Here is a 16,241-nt window from a genome sequence, read left to right on the forward strand (position 1 = left end):
GTTCCAGAAGTCAAAATGGTGAAAAATGTGTAAATCCCACGGTAGAAAGAAAAACATCATGGAGTTTTGTTCTGTTCAAAATGTCATTAAACTTAAAACAAATGACGTCAATCTGCCGAGACGCTCGTTTTTCAGGCTTCCTGTCGTTTTAAAGTTTGAACTGGAGGTTTGAAACACACCTTCTGTAAACACTGCAGCGCTCCAACACACACACGTTTAACAGTATAACCAATGTAGAGTGTGTGTGTGTTCAGTGAGCATCTTCATTTAGTTTTTGTCTCACCTTCAACCGGATCCTGAGCAGGAAGTGAGCGAGAGGCGGTCCGACCGGATCGGCCACGAGCCGAGCATAGCTGTGTGTGTGTGTGTGCAAAAGGCCTTTGTGTTCCTCTCAAACACCTGGTTTCTCTGAATAATTATTTCAAAGTAAAAGACTAATCAGTCCTTGATGTCAGTTAATAAAGTTTCTCAGGCCTTTGTTTCAAGGTTTTTACTCTAAAGTCGAGTTTATGGTGAAGTTGATGAATAAATCACGTTTAAACTGGAAGGTTCTGAGACATTCCTTTAAAAAAATAAGAGCATGTCACTTCCTGTGATGTCAGACAGACGACGCTGTGTGATCAAGGTTTTTAATTATGTTCGCTGTACATTCATGTACCAAACAGCATCACATGAAAGCAAAACGTCTGGGAATCGGTCTTCATGGTAACGAGGATAAGAAAAAAACTAAACAAAATAAAAACGTGCAAACATTCACATCCAAAGTGACTCGACTCAAACGTTCACTCACTCAGCAGAGTAAAAAGCTAAGAACAGGAGGGAGCGGCTTTAAAACAAGGTGACGGCGCTGCACTCCCCCTGGTGGTCAGATGGAGAAGTGACAGAGGGGGAAAAAAAAAAAAAGCCCCAGAACTCGTTTTGATTACGAGTCCGAGGAAAAAGCTCTGTGTGCGTTTGGGAACTGCTGGGGAGTGAAATCTGGATCCTCTCTCATTCGCTTCTTGATGTCGCTTTTCACCTGAGAGGAGGAGCAAGAGCAAGAGGAGGAGGAGCAGGAGAAAGAGGAGGAGGAGGAGGAAGAGCAGAAGGAAGAAGAGCAAGAGGAGGAAGAAAAGGGGTTAATATGAAAGAACAAAATACAAACCAGAACATTATGTAATATTACAGTTACCTGCTGAGAGTACAGATTACAGTTACCTGCTCAGAGTACTGCTCCCGGACCTCAGCCGTCTCCAGCTCCTCCTGCAGACTCTCAGACGAGGTGATCGGCTTCACGCCGGCCGATCGAGCTGCTTGAGTCACTGCATCAGAGAGAGAGAGCAGGCTGCCGCTGCCCTGGCCCGTCTGGAGAGAGAGAGAGAGAGAGTGACACACACACACACACACGTTACTAGGTGAGCTCATCCTCAGGTGTGAAAAGGGGGCGGGGCCTCACCTTCCTGCGCTTGGCAGGCATGCCGTGGAGGTAGGCGTCTGACAGCGGAGGCTGAGACTTCATCTTCCTCTGAGTCATGATGTCACAGCGGATGATTGGAACCCACTCCTGACACGCACACACACACATTGATATCACATTTTTCTAAACATCTCTGCACTTTTATTGTTTGGTCACTTGAAAACGTGTTTCCATGGCAACTTGTGGCAGTTAAAAGCGTAGTGATTGGTGCATGCATGTTACCATGACGACCCCCCCCCCCCGGTGTGGCTCTTACAGGAGGAACCGCTGCCGTCCAGGCCTCCGTCTCCCCCGTAGCCTCCTCACTTCCTCCCTCCGCTCCCGCCACGTCACCGCCCAACGGCGCTGCTCCTCCCGAGGCTCCCAGGTCTCCGGGCAGCGTCCTCGTCTCCCGGGGCGACGGCCGGGTCTCCCGGGGCGACGGCCGGGTCTCGTGTGACACGGACATGGCCTCCTCGGCGGTGGTGGCGGCGGCCGGTGACGGCGTGTCCCCGATCTGTGGAGGAAAGGAGAGGTGAGGGGCGGAGACTTGCACCGTGGCGCTCGGCCTCTCGCATGGCGGCCGCGGCTGCTGCTGGCGGCGCCGTCTGTCAACAACATCCATTATTAATCAGACATTTAAGACGGAGGTGAACTGGAGATGAGCCGCTCATCAGGTGAGGGGGCGGAGTCTCACTGCAGAAGCAACTCCTCCTCCTCCTCCTCCTCCTCTCACTCTGCAGCTTCCCAGAACTTCCCGTCTTCACATTAAAACTCCTAAAACTTTTTGTGGGAATCAATTTGTCACAAATGAGATACAAACTATTTTTCCATGTTAAAGTTTGTGAAATTAATTCCCTGCAATTCGATGGAATTTAAGTAGAAACTACTCAAAATCCTTTCCAGCGTCACACACCCATGAGGCGGGCGGTGGAGGGGGCGGGGCTTAGAGACAGGTGACGGTTGGTCCACCTCGGATAACGACAGTCAAACGCTGCAGTGAGCCAGAACGCCGGCCGCCTCTCTCCCTCTCGGCTAACGTTAGCTTTGGCGTCTGCCCGGTGAAGAGCAGGGGTGTGTAGCGTCAGTGTGTAGCGTGTGGGCGGGGCCTACCCGCGTGGGGACGATGTAGTGCTGGATCTGGTCCTGCGTCACGGGGATGTGCTCCAGGATGACCTGCAGCCTCATGGTCATCATGCTGGTCATCCAGTTCACCAGCGACGGACTGATGTCGCTCGACATCCTCCGCTGGAAACGCAACACAAAACACACACACTCCGTCTGTGGCTCTGCTCAAGGTGTGTGTGTGTGTGTGTGTGTGTGTGTGTGTGTGTGTCTCAGCGGAGTGTAGTGTGTGTGTGTGTGCTGACCAGCCGGTGGTTGATGAAGGTGGTCAGCGCTCGCTGGTCCCCCCTCAGGCAGTGCAGGTTGAGGGCCAGACACTGGAACAGAGCCTGGTTACACATCTGGAGCAGCCGCGGGCCGAACGTCTCGTCTGAGGAGCAAACACAACGTCTCTTCATCACCGAGCTGCTCTGGAGGAACCACTGGATTATTGTTGGACCTTAATCCCAATCCTCCAAACACAAGCTCGCTGCGTTAGCCGCCAATCTGACACTGAAGCGTGTGTAAAACATGGACACTAAATTCCTCTGCAGTAAACGTTTAAACTCACTGATACTGAAATAATCTGAGTTTGAGATGGACTTCCTGTCAGTCCCTCCCACTGCATTCGACTTTAATTCAGATTGAATCCAGACACACACCAACATGGACGAACGAACACACACACACCCACCGGTGCAGCGCAGGATGTGTGTGGCGATGTGTGTGAGCTGCTGTCTGAAGAAGGACATGTTGGTCTGAGTGACGTCCACGCCGTCCAGCACCGGCACTGCAGACTCTCTCTGGAGGACAGACAGGAAGTCAGTGAGTCACAGACAGGAAGCAGCGGTGGCGTGCAGCCAGCGGCAGCAAGGCGAGCACTGACAAATTACTTTTCAATAATTAAAAAGTCATTCTGAAATCTGAGTCTGGAATCAATTAGTGACTTCAGCAACTTTGTCCAGAAGACGTCAGGTTCTATTTTGTGGAGCTCAAATCTCCTATGTCCTCTAAACGCATCACAGGAGCAGAACATGGGGCTGCGTTGCCTGAGCTTATTTAACAGAAGCTCAGGCCCTTCTGCTCCGTCTGGATTATTTATTGAAAGGTTCTGGACAACACTGAGGTCTGGTGGTTTACTGAACCACCAATCCAACTGTGAAATGTTTATGTTGATGGAGTGAAATCTTGGGTTTGAATCTCAGCTTTCTGGAAACTCGGTCACCGTTTGTCTTGAGGACCAAACTAACAATCACTTTGTCTTTTCTGAGTTACGATCGCAGCTCTTCTGTGGCAGTGTAATCCGATTACTCATTCCCTCCCTGTTCACCCTGTGCAGTGATATCAACCAACGGCTCAGGTTAAAGAGGGTTTGGTCTTTGCACCGTTTGACTCCCGCTCCTGGAGCAGATGAGCGATAAGTGAACCGACTGAACCGCGGCTGTTTGTGTGGAGTGACGCGTGACCGTGGAGGACGTACGAAGCTCTCGGTGATGTAGTCCTCCAGTTCATTAACCAGCCGGTCAGCAGCAGCCTGCAGGAGGAAAAAAACACTTCAGTCACACGGCGACTCCTCCCAAACACTCCAGTGAAGTCCATGAAGCCAAGTGTTTCTTTCATGATGGCTTCAGGCAGCCCAGGGGAGACATTGAAAATGTCTTCATGTCCAGGTTTGTCCCTCAGCCTCTCTGAGTGAGTGTGGAGGGAGGCACATGTGGTGGCGGTATTGATTATTGTGGTGGTGGTGGTATTGATTATGGTGGTGGTGGTGGTGGTATTGGTTATTGTGGTGGTGGTATTGATTATTGTGGTGGTGGTGGTGGTGGTATTGATTATTGTGGTGGTGGTGGTGGTATTGGTTATTGTGGTGGTGGTGGTATTGATTATTGTGGTGGTGGTGGTGGTATTGATTATTGTGGTGGTGGTGGTGGTGGTATTGATTATTGTGGTGGTGGTGGTGGTATTGGTTATTGTGGTGGTGGTGGTGGTATTGATTATTATGGTGGTGGTGGTGGTGGTATTGATTATTGTGGTGGTGGTGGTGGTGGTATTGATTATTGTGGTGGTGGTGGTGGTATTGGTTATTGTGGTGGTGGTGGTGGTATTGGTTATTGTGGTGGTGGTGGTATTGATTATTGTGGTGGTGGTGGTGGTATTGGTTATTGTGGTGGTGGTGGTATTGATTATTGTGGTGGTGGTGGTGGTATTGATTATTGTGGTGGTGGTGGTGGTATTGATTATTGTGGTGGTGGTATTGATTATTGTGGTGGTGGTACCCACGGCGATGTTGTGGTCGGTCGGCTCGCTGCCGTTCAGGTAGTTGTGGTTGAAGAACTGTGTGAGTTGAGGCTGGAGGCGGGTCAGAGGCTGCGGCTGACCGTGGAGCAGCATCACCAGGTCGGTCATGGTGAACGTCTGACACAGCAGCATCAGCAGCTCCCCGAAGAACCCTGCGCACACACACACACACACACACACACACACACACACACACACACACACACACACACACACACACACACACACACGTCAATTCAGAGACGCCACGAGTGACTCTACACAGAGACTATGAGTCAGTATCCAGATGACCCAGGTCAGTCTACAGGTCCCAGACTGACCGGTGGGGTCCTCGGGGCTGATGAAGATGTTGGTGGGGCTGATGAAGATGTTGGTGGTCTGGGACAGTCTCTGCATGAACTGAGCGATGCTCTCGGTGTCGCTCTGGGTCTGACCCAGGGAGCCCATCATGGTGCTCAGGACCCCCGTCATGATCCCGGTGAACAGCTCTGGGTTCAGGGCCTCGGCTGAAGCTGCCCCCGGGGGGTTGGGGGGAGGGGCAGCACCTGCCGCGGCGGCAGCAGCGGGGACAGCACCGAAGGGTGGTGGAGGAGGAGCGAAGACGGGCTGGGCCTGGACACAAGGAGGAGGACATGTGGTACCAACGGAGCCCTGGTCCCCCTCACAGGATCAACGGTCCCACTGACCTGCTGCATGAAGTCGTTGACCCCCTGGATGAAGGCCGGGACCCCCGACGTGGTGACGGTGATGGAGGGGGCCCCCATGGAGCCTCCGGTCCCGCCCGTCATCCCCAGCAGAGAGCCCAGGAGCTGGCCCAGGTCTGGAGCCTGGTCCTGGTTCGGGGGCTCGGTGGCGCCGGCCTCGCTCTGGTTCGGGGGGGTGGGGCCAGAGCCGGCAGCAGGGGGAGGAGTTGGACCAGAGGAGGAAAAAGAGAAGGAGGAGGAGGAGGAGGAAGAAGAGGAGGATGTGGATGTGGAGGACGAGGAAGAGGACGTGACTGTTGGACCTGCCGGAGGACGGAGGACACAATCGGTCAGCAGGAGTTCCACTGCAAAACACACCAGACGTGGCGGCGAGACACGGCGAGAACCCACCCGCCTGTCCGGGGAGCAGCAGCTGGCCCACCAGGCCGCTGATCATCTGGTTCAGAGCCGCAGGGTTGAATGCCTGGGGGGGGGGGGGGGGGGGGGGGGGGAGGACACAGACACTCAGTCCGTTAAAGAACCACCCATCAAACACGAAGCGTTTGTTAAAGACCCGCAACTTTTGCAGGTTCTTCAAGCTCAGTTCTGATTCTTCACGTGATCGCTCAGGCTACTCTTCAAACTGGACTTCCAACCCGCCGAGGATGGATGACATCGCGCCCAACACGTCACTTACGAGGCAGAAATGGACGCCGGCGCCAGGGTTGACTCACGGTTTGCAGCCCAAACCAGGTAAAACCCACACGCCTCAATAAGAACCAGCCCCAGACCTCAGCCCGCGTAGGAATCATGCTAAAACACGCAAAAGCTGGTTTATGAGTGAGAAAAGATATAATCACACATAACGAATGAAATAAAGTTAAAAGGTGAGAGTTTGGCTCCCCAATTAGAGGATACCCGTCATATCTGGCAACGCTGGTCCGCGTGCAGGTTCATTTAAGAGGTTGTTAAATACGAGCGACAGAATCTCAACAAAATGATGAGGGGAAAAGGAGGAGATTGAATTAGAAGGAGAGCACGGCTTTTAACATTTTGGCGGAGCCCGGCACTTTTCTGTGATTTCGGTCACACGTCGATGACGAAGCAGTCGCACGTAGACAAATATGCTAATTAGTACCGGGTCTGGTGTGGGAAAGAAAGAAATAAGCAGAAATGGAATTGGTGCTTTCACGTGGCCACAAAGCAGATTGGATAACGGTCGCCAGTTAAAAAAAATAAAAACCTGAATTCCCTGCATTGTGAATGAGGCCGAAATGACTAATTGGACGAGTCAGCAGAGCGACTGTCGCTGCTACACTTCCTTCACCGCGACACCGACTGCAGATCTGAGTCTGGCTTTTCTAGGAATCCATGACCAGGCGGTGTAGCGGTGAGCACGCCTGCCTCATAGCCTGGTCATGGGTTCAAAATCTTTCTCTGGGGAGTTTGCATGTTCTTCAACTGTGTGTGTGTGTGTATATATGCCCCATCCGGGGTTCAACCTGCCTTTAGCCATCCTCAAGCTGTGATTGGCTGAACTGGATCATCTGCAGGATGATTCCATTTGGCAACTCATTTGGCTTTAGCGAGGAGCAGATTGACTCTCTTCACCAGGATTCATGTTTCAAGCACCAGACGAGCAGGTCTAATGTGAAGCAGGAGTCGGTGGTTGAAGGTTGGAGCTCTGCAGTGACCCACCTACCAAAAGAGAAAGGACTAAACTGACTCACCACTGCCACCTGGTGGACGCCACTGGTATTCCACATGTTGACTTTTGAAAACTTGGTGAGAAATGCTGCAGTTAGCATCACTGCAGTGCTCCCACCGTTTTCATCAGGGATGCACCGACCCCCCCCCCCCCAAAATGAGCAGTGTATGAGTATTTGGATTGGAGTTCTCACCAATACAACCATTTATATTTTTCCACAGATGCTATTTGAACAACAATCCTACATTATGACGCACTGACATTCAAAATGTGTTTCGGCTGGCGCTTAAAGCCAGTTTACGTAGCAGCAGCTTTAGGCAGTGAAGCTCAAACCCTCATTTTGTGGGTCAATGTTTTGAAAAAGACGGCCTAAAACTGGCCGCCGGCGCCCTGCAGTCTTAAAGTTACACACTGCCGTAAAGTGGCATCGGTGTGAGTTTTACAAGTACCAGTACCAGTGCTCATCCCTGGCGTCCCCGGTCCCTAGTTTCAATGATTTGAGTCGTCCCTCCGTGTTGTTCTGCGGGACCCGCGGAGCCGAGCGAGGACGGACGAGATGGAACCAATCAGAGAGGGTCTGCCCACCTGCCCCGGCTGCTGCCCCGGCATGGCCGCCCGCACGTTGAAGGTGGTGGCCCGGGAGCCGAAGGGCGGCGGGGGCATGTTGGGTGCGAAGGGGGGCCGGGTGAACACCACCCTGGCCTGGGGCTGGGGGCCGGCGTGCGGCGGCGGCGGCGGCGCGGTGGGGGTGGTGGTGGGCGTGTTGGGGCCCGTGGTGGTGGTGGAGGAGTTGGCTGTGGAGCTGTAGCCTGGCGGAGTGGGCTGGCCCGTGGCGGCGGCCGAGGCGGCGCTGGTTGCCACGGCGGCGGCGTACTGGCTGATCTGCTGCATGAGGTTCCTCATGAAGTCCGGAGGGAGGGCGCCTGAAGGGGGGAGTAGAGGGCGGGACATAGACCAAGGGTCAGAACCAGGATTAAGTCCAGATTGCCGTCTGTTTGGACGGGTTCATCTCGGGGCTGAAAGATTGTTTACGTCGTGAGAATGAGCCGGACTGTCGTCTGTGGGTCAAGCTGATCAGTTTGAATCAACACTTAAACAGGGAACACACATATTGTAAAATTGGAGTCTACTGATCTCTGGATTACAACTTTGGATGAGCATCTCTTTATTCTATTCTATTTTAGAAGCTCTGGGTTTCTGTTTCATGTGATTTCTACGAAAACATTATTATTATTATGACTGTATGAAGAGACTCAGGTGGACTTAAACTCTCTTTAAGATGAAACCTTTAATTAAAACCTAAAAAATCAAAACAAAACAAGAAAGCCTGACGGAGCAGGAGGTGGTAAATATACACATTCGAAGATTATATTTTATTAAGTGACACATTTTTTTTTATGGTTCCCATTCCACCCTGAAACTGTTTAAAATGCCGTCACACAAACATGTGAGGAGAATTTTTGTTGTTGTTTGGCAACAGGTGGAGGTTTGATTTGCTCACCTGGCTGTCCAGGCATCTGCTGCCCGGCGGCTGCAGGGTTCGATCCCGGACCTGCACAGAAACCAGAACAACAGGAAGCCCGTGAACAGAGTGTCAGTCATGTGACCCGGTGTCCGTGGCGACGCGGTGCAGCTAGATGTGGAGGAGTGTTATTCAACCAGGGGCGACGGTGGGGGGGGGGGGGCAACACACCGTCCGTGTTCATCTGCATCATGACCACCGGGACTGCCTGGTGGCTGATCCTGATGACCCGGGGGCCGGCCTGTCCCTGTCCAGCCTGCTGATTGGACGGGGTAGTCTGTGTGGGGGGGGTCTGTCCCTGACCTGCCTGCTCCGATTGGCCAGCCGACTGGGGGGGCGGGGCTTGTCCCTCAGTGCTGTTTACAGTCACTGTAGCACCCAGGTTCATCTGTGGGGAGAGAGTGAGCAGAGTGAGGAGGGTGAGGAGGGTGAGGAGGGTGGAGTCACACTCGCACGCCGGCGCTGCCTTACCTGCACGGGGATGTGGTGGTGGACGGCGCCGGGCAGGGTGACCGGGGGGGTGTAGTGGGAGAACGGGCGGACCACGTGGAGGTGGCGGGGCACCGGACTCATCAGGTTCAGGCGCAGGTCACTGAGGGCCACCAGGGCGTTGCCGAGGAGACGGAGACACTCCCAGGTCATGACCAGAGTCCGCTGGTCCGTCTCTCTCTCCTGAAGAAACAAACGCCTCATTCAGCTGACCGCTGGACCTCACTGGACCTCACTGGACCTCACTGGACCTCACTGGACCTCACTGGATCTCACTGGACCTCCGAGCGCCGACGGCCCCCGGCAAAGCCATTCTCACCGTGTTGTTGTTGTACTCTGCGCTGGTGGCCGTCTCCAGGATGGTGTGAGCTCTCTGGATGAACGGCTGCAGCCGCTCCTCCACCCTGCGCAGCTCCGTCAGCATCTCTGCCAGCTCGGCGGGGCTGGGATGGCTGCGGGGGGGGGGGGGGGGGAGCAAATGACAAGCATGTGAAGACGGCAACACAGCAGCTCCCGACGGAGGACGGAGATCAGAACAGGAAGGCTCACTTTGGTCCGGGCTGCGGAGTCGGTCCCTCAGACTGAGCGGAGGAGGACGGGGGAGGCGGGGGAGTGGACGGGGGAGGGGATGTGTCCATGGGCTGGGCAGAGGGAGAAGGAGTGGAGGTGGTGGAGGAGGAGGAGGGGGGAGCAGCAGCAGCAGTCGGAGCAGCAGTCGGAGCAGCAGAAGGAGCGGCGGCAGGAGCAGCAGCAGAGTCGGTTTGAGAGGGCGAGTCGGTCGTTTGTCCCTGAAATCAGAAAGAAAACATGCAGAGAAACTTTTACAATAGAACAGTTGGTTACTCTGAAATCGATGTTAAGTGACGGCAGTGAAATGTAGTTTGCAGCGCCCCCTGTGGGAGCAATAAAAAACTAATAAAGCACTGTGAAAATGAGATATTAAACATTAAAACAAAGACTTGGAAGAATAAAATTATCAGAATTATTGTGTTGAGGTGTGCGTGTGTGTGTGTGTGTGTATTTATAACCCAATTAATCACAACCAAAGACTTTCTCCACAGAAAGATGGGAATTTCATTGACTGATGTCAGGACAAGCCAGGTTTGATTTAGAGCAAGTGGATTTGGATGCAGTGCTCAAACTGACCACTGGGGGAGCAGTTGAGCCGTGCCGGAGGTTTATTGAAAGCGGTGCGTGTGCGCCTCACCTCCAGCCGCTGCAGCAGCTCGTTGACGTCCCTCAGCAGGTTCTCTGCCAACACCAGGCGGAGCCGCGGCTCGCTCTGCACCGGCTGGTCCATGTCGATGTGCACGTTGACCGAGCCGTTGCTCTGCGGCGGGACACGAGAGGGTTAACACGGTTACCATGGGAACGCGGTCCGGGGCCCGGCACGTGCGTGCAATGGTTCTCACCCCGGTGCTGGTGGTGACGCGGGCGTTGCGGGCGTTCTCCCCCATCCCGGAGACCATCTGCTGGACCGACATCTGCAGGACACACTTCACTTCAACGCCGCGTCGACAAACACGCGGCGGTGCGGCCGCGCAAGACCACACAGGTTTCGGCAGACTTCAGGTCATACAAAGTTCAGCTGCAGGAGTTTTTGACAGGTTCGCCCAAAGCAGCGCACATCACACCCGCCTTATCAAATTAACTTTCAAATTTTAATTGGAAAACATCCAAATGAAACCAAACAGCCAGCAGAGGGCGTAGCTGCTGACGTTACAGGACGGCTAGGCTCTTCTGCTGTAATATAATAATCAAATATCGTCATTCTTCTTTTCTTTCAAACAAAACTATAAACTTTCCAGTTACAGCCGGAATGATAACCACTTACTATCTCATTTGTTTCCCAAGTTCTGATTATCCTTCTTATTTTTGGACCTGAAGGAACCTCCAACGTTTTTTTCTCTAAAAGCCTGCGTGGACCCGGTCCATCTGTAGACCCGGTCCCTCTGTAGACCCGGTCTTGGACCCACCTGGATCTGCTGGGGGTCCATGATGTTGACGGGCAGGTTGAAGGTTCCCAGCATCACGTAGCTGTTGGCGTTGCGGTCGTGCGGAGGAACCTGATTGGTTCCCTGTGAGGATGAGGACGGCCCGCTGTCGGAAGAAGAGCCCCCGGAGCCCGAGGCCGGCTGGGAGGGAGGGGGGGGCGCACGCTCCACCAGGTGGATCACCTTCCCCCCCACATCTGGAAGCACCACAAAACACGTGTTGGACTCGGACGAGGAACAGAACCTCGGTTTTTTTTTCTCTCTCCATAGATTTAATCCCCGATGACTCGTTTCGGAAGCTGAAACTGAAGCCACTGGTCTTAACCCTTGGATGCACAACCTACTAATACCTACACTCTTCCACACGTGGGGTCAAAAATGACCCCAATTCAAATCAATGCGTTTTGGCAATATACTGGGTTGTTATCTTCAAAATCTTTAAAATAAAGAGTTCTAATATCTTCATATTCCAGGTATTCCTCATAAAACGTGTTTGTTGCATGAGACCATTTGCATTTTTATTTATTTTTTCATAAATTTTAAGAAATTGCAGTTTTTGTATCGCGACCCCACTGTTCCACAAGCAGTTCCTATGGAATCTTCTATGAAACTTAATTCTAAGCAACTCTAACAGTCCCACATACACATCTGATGTCATCTCACACATCTGATGCACCTTTGACTGTCAATATTGTCCCTCTTACACATCTGATGTCAGCAGTCTCACCACCCTGGAGGTCATTTTACCCAGCAACAATCATGTAAGTATTATCTCCATTTATGAACTTATTTTTCATTGACATTATGATGTGTGATCAAATTAGTAATCAAATGTGTGACCAGATTAGCACTTTGTTGTTAGCTAACAGTATTGTATTTAGGTAGATAACGCGGTATTGTGTTCGCTAACAGTAACCAACTGTATTGTTACATGATTCATAGTTTTCTGTGCATTTTAAACATTGTCCTTTCTAATCTTTTTATTTATTTATCTAAAGTAACATGGCTGCTAGGAGGCCAGGACGGATGGGTTATGTAGAGGACTCCTAAAAAACATACAGACTGGCATATCCCAGTTCTTCTCACTTCCATCAGCACCTCTTCTATTAAATTGTCAGACATGAACAGTTTCCTTGCATCTATTGGGGAGACCATACTAAACCCAGGTGCAGGCCCTGGCTTACAACTTGGAATATTGTCCGTGGTGTTTTAGCCTGGCTGGGAGGTCACTCTGCCCAGTAAGAGCCTTAGCGCCTCATTCTGTTGGACACAATATCCATTTCCTCTTCAGAGGACTCCTCTTCAGAGGACTCCTCTGTGTCTGACTGGCCTTGTTCAGTGGGGGACGACAGTCTGGGTCCTCTACATCTGAGATGTCACATTCTGAGTCAATGCCTCTGATGGGCCCTTCATCCAATCTGTCCTGGATCATTTGTATGGCAAAGTCCACAGGGATCCTCACTGGTGTCCTGGCACCCATTTTACTTTAGATATATATATATATAAAAAAAAAAAAATTAGAAAGGACAATGAATGCACAGAAAACTATAAATTATATAGATGCAGCTAACAATACAGTTGGCTACTGTTAGCGAACACAATACTGTGTTACCTACCTAAATACAATACTGATAGCTAACAACAAAGTAGGCTAATATGATCACTAATTTGATCACACATCATAATCTGTCCATGGAAGTTCATAAATAGAGATAATACTTACATGATTGTTGCTGGGTAAAATGACCTCTCGGGTGGTGAGACTGCTGACATCAGGTGTGTAAGTGGGACAGTATTGACAGTCAAAGTTGCATCAGATGTGTGAGATGACATCAGATGTGTATGTGGGACTGTCAGAGTTGCTTAGAATTAAGTTTCATAGAAGATTCCATAGGAACTGCTTGGGGTCATTTTTGACCCCACTTGTGCAAGAGTGGGGTAGTGATACAAAAACTGCAATTTCTTAAAATTTATGAAAAAATAAACACAAATGCAAATGGCCTCATGTCACAAACATGTTTTTTGAGGAATACCTGGAATATGAAGATATTACAACTTTTCATTTTAAAGATGTTGAAGAATAACAACCCCTGGGGTCATTTTTGACCCCACCTGTGCATCTAAGGGTTAAACATCTTGTGTTTTATCAGTTAAAAGCCAAAAGTGGCAGGAAAACAGAAGATTAGAGCTCTAAGAGTTTCAGATTAGAGCAGCGACTCACTGTAATCCGCCAGCGTGCGTTCGTCCTGCAGCACGCGGCCCTGGTAGATCAGCCGCTGTTTGTCCACTGGGATTCCCACCGACGGGGCGATGTGCTCCTTGAACTCTCTCACCGTCAACTGGACAGACAAAGACACTTCAGTCGTTTAGGAAACGTGTGTACGTGTGTGTGTGTGTGTGTGTGTGTGTGTGTGTGTGTGTGTGTGTGTGTGTGTGTGTGTGTGTGTGTGTGTGTGTGTGTGTGTGTACCTGAGGTCCGACGGTGTAGGTCCGGCTCTGGGAGTCCAGGGTCTTCACAGTCACCTCGATGTCTGCACTTTGTTCTTCCATGGTGTTCCTGTTAGAACGCAGTGAATTCCATGAGTTACTACAGACAATCAATCATATGAGAGCACTGAAGTCAGGTTCACCTCCTGCAACCAACAACAAGAACAGGAAGGTTTCAGAAAACAATCAATCACTGAGCAGCGTCAGACCCACAGCAGTTAGTTTCTCTTTCTAACAGATCCATCCAGGTTATAGAGCACGTTCCTCCTCTAACATCAGATTATAGAGCATCCTCCTCCTCTAACATCCACATTATAGAGCATCCCCCCCTCTAACATCAGATTATAGAGCATCCTCCTCCTCTAACATCAGATTATAGAGCATCTTCCTCCTCTAACATCCACATTATAGAGCATCCTCCTCCTCTAACATCAGATTATAGAGCATCCTCCTCCTCTAACATCAGATTATAGAGCATCTTCCTCTAACATCCACATTATAGAGCACCTTCCTCCTCTAACATCAGATTATAGAGCACCTTCCTCCTCTAACATCAGATTATAGAGCATCCTCCTCCTCTAACATCCACATTATAGAGCATCTTCCTCCTCTAACATCAGATTATAGAGGACGTTCCTCCTCTAACATCAGATTATAGAGCACGTTCCTCCTCTAACATCCACATTATAGAGCATCCTCCTCCTCCAACATCCACATTATAGAGCATCTTCCTCCTCCAACATCAGATTATAGAGCATCTTCCTCCTCCAACATCAGATTATCGAGCATCTTCCTCCTCCAACATCAGATTATCGAGCATCTTCCTCCTCCAACATCAGATTATCGAGCATCTTCCTCCTCCAACATCAGATTATAGAGCATCTTCCTCCTCCAACATCAGATTATAGAGCATCTTCCTCCTCCAACATCAGATTATAGAGCATCTTCCTCCTCCAACATCAGATTATAGAGCATCTTCCTCCTCCAACATCCAGATTATAGAGCATCTAGCTGACAAACCTTTAACTAAAACATCATCTCAGCTGAGCTGTCACAATAATTCAGATGTGGGTAGATTAATACAGGCGTCACTATGGGACATAAAGTATTTCTTGAGTTACTTGATTTTGTTTGATTGTTGATAGTGAAGTTAATCACGTCCTTTCTAAATAAGTAATCGGTTACTGCAACCCAGTGATAGTTGTAAGTAACTTGTAAAATTTCTGGCAGACTTCACAACATCCAGTTGTTTTGGTGAAATTAGTCTTTGGCACGTGATTTACAAGTGGCGTACCTAACTGATGTGCACTGAGCAGGATTACTAATGCAACGACACATCATCAGAAAGGTCAAACTAAACCTGTCTCACATTATTGCCCCATCTGTGGGTCATTAAACCTAAACCACCATAACCCTCTCTGACGTCACATTCAGATCAAACCAGACAGTCCAGACAGGAGGGTTAAATCCAAGATTATACACAGTTCAGTTTATTTAGGCAGAAAACAGCGGCTCGTCGCCAATCTCACGTAAACTAACTCAGTTAAATAAACCAGGTCAAGTAAACCAGCTAAACTAACCAAGCAAACGAAACCAGTGTAATACACCAGGTCAACTAAACCAGTTAAACTAACTCAGGCGAACTCAACCAGTGAAACCAACTCGTGAAATAATGGTTAAATAAACCAGCTAAACTAACGCAGCTAACTCACCGTTACGAACCCAACGCAGCTGCTCGGCCTGGTAACATAAAAACGTTTTCAGTTCCACTCGTTAGTTTAAATTATCATGACAGAACTGATTCAAGTGAGCGGGCGGAGTTTAATAGGACAGTCAATCGTTATTTCAAAGGGAAAAGCTTCTGACACGACGCTAACTGAGCCGCTAATGCTAACGCTAACGTTAAACACACGCACCGCCGTCGTTCGCAGTGCGAGCCGCCTCGTGTTTGACCTCACCTTAGAGAAGAGTCCGTCCTCGAGGCGGGTCCCGTGTGTGGATGTTGGGTGTGGAGTTGTTTGTGTTGATCAGGTTATCGGGGTTTTTAATCTCCTCTCGGGACCTTCTGGTATTTACCAGAAGCTCTCTTCTGCTGCTGTTCTGACGGAGTTCACCGTGTTTTATTCATTACCGTCCCTACTGGTCGGAGTGTGAACTGCAACCTGCAACAGTTTCACTTCTTCCTCTTTTTAGGCATAATACACTTGATATAAGTGTATACAAGTGTAAGTGTGTGTGTGTATATGTATATGTATATGTATATGTGTATATATATCTATATATCTATCTATATATATATATATAGATAGATAGATAGATAGATAGATAGATAGATAGATAGATAGATAGATAGATAGATAGATAGATAGATAGATACTCATTTGTTTAAAAAACAACAAACAAACCAACAGACTGAATGCTGAATGGCATTATTATTAGAGAGAAGGAGCAGGACCTCCTCCATTAACAGACTCATACCACCAACAAGCTCTACAGACTAGTCTCAGGACACCCTTCCTTC

At 50.0% G+C, this 16,241-nt stretch overlaps 1 protein-coding gene across 1 annotated transcript; it reads right to left on the reverse strand.

Annotated features, from left to right (window-relative positions):
• Nucleotides 1-615: 615 nt before the first annotated feature.
• Nucleotides 616-15,807, reverse strand: LOC308133597 (large proline-rich protein BAG6-like). The gene is made up of 24 exons (XM_080501049.1): nt 15,679-15,807; nt 13,703-13,790; nt 13,455-13,572; nt 11,216-11,430; nt 10,652-10,723; nt 10,447-10,569; nt 9,789-10,027; nt 9,559-9,691; nt 9,222-9,422; nt 8,922-9,138; nt 8,730-8,780; nt 7,814-8,151; nt 5,932-6,004; nt 5,524-5,843; nt 5,158-5,449; nt 4,820-4,989; nt 4,020-4,073; nt 3,234-3,342; nt 2,806-2,930; nt 2,549-2,683; nt 1,713-1,952; nt 1,436-1,543; nt 1,198-1,344; nt 616-1,018 (listed from the first exon to the last, which is right to left on the reverse strand). The coding sequence occupies exons 2-24, from the start codon at nt 13,781-13,783 to the stop codon at nt 923-925; spliced, it is 3,657 nt and encodes a 1,218-aa protein (XP_080357175.1). The 5' UTR covers nt 13,784-13,790; nt 15,679-15,807; the 3' UTR covers nt 616-922.
• Nucleotides 15,808-16,241: the final 434 nt, after the last annotated feature.

Source organism: Blennius ocellaris, assembly GCF_963422515.1.
Source record: "Blennius ocellaris genome assembly, chromosome: 8".
In the NCBI taxonomy this organism is placed as follows: domain Eukaryota; kingdom Metazoa; phylum Chordata; class Actinopteri; order Blenniiformes; family Blenniidae; genus Blennius; species Blennius ocellaris.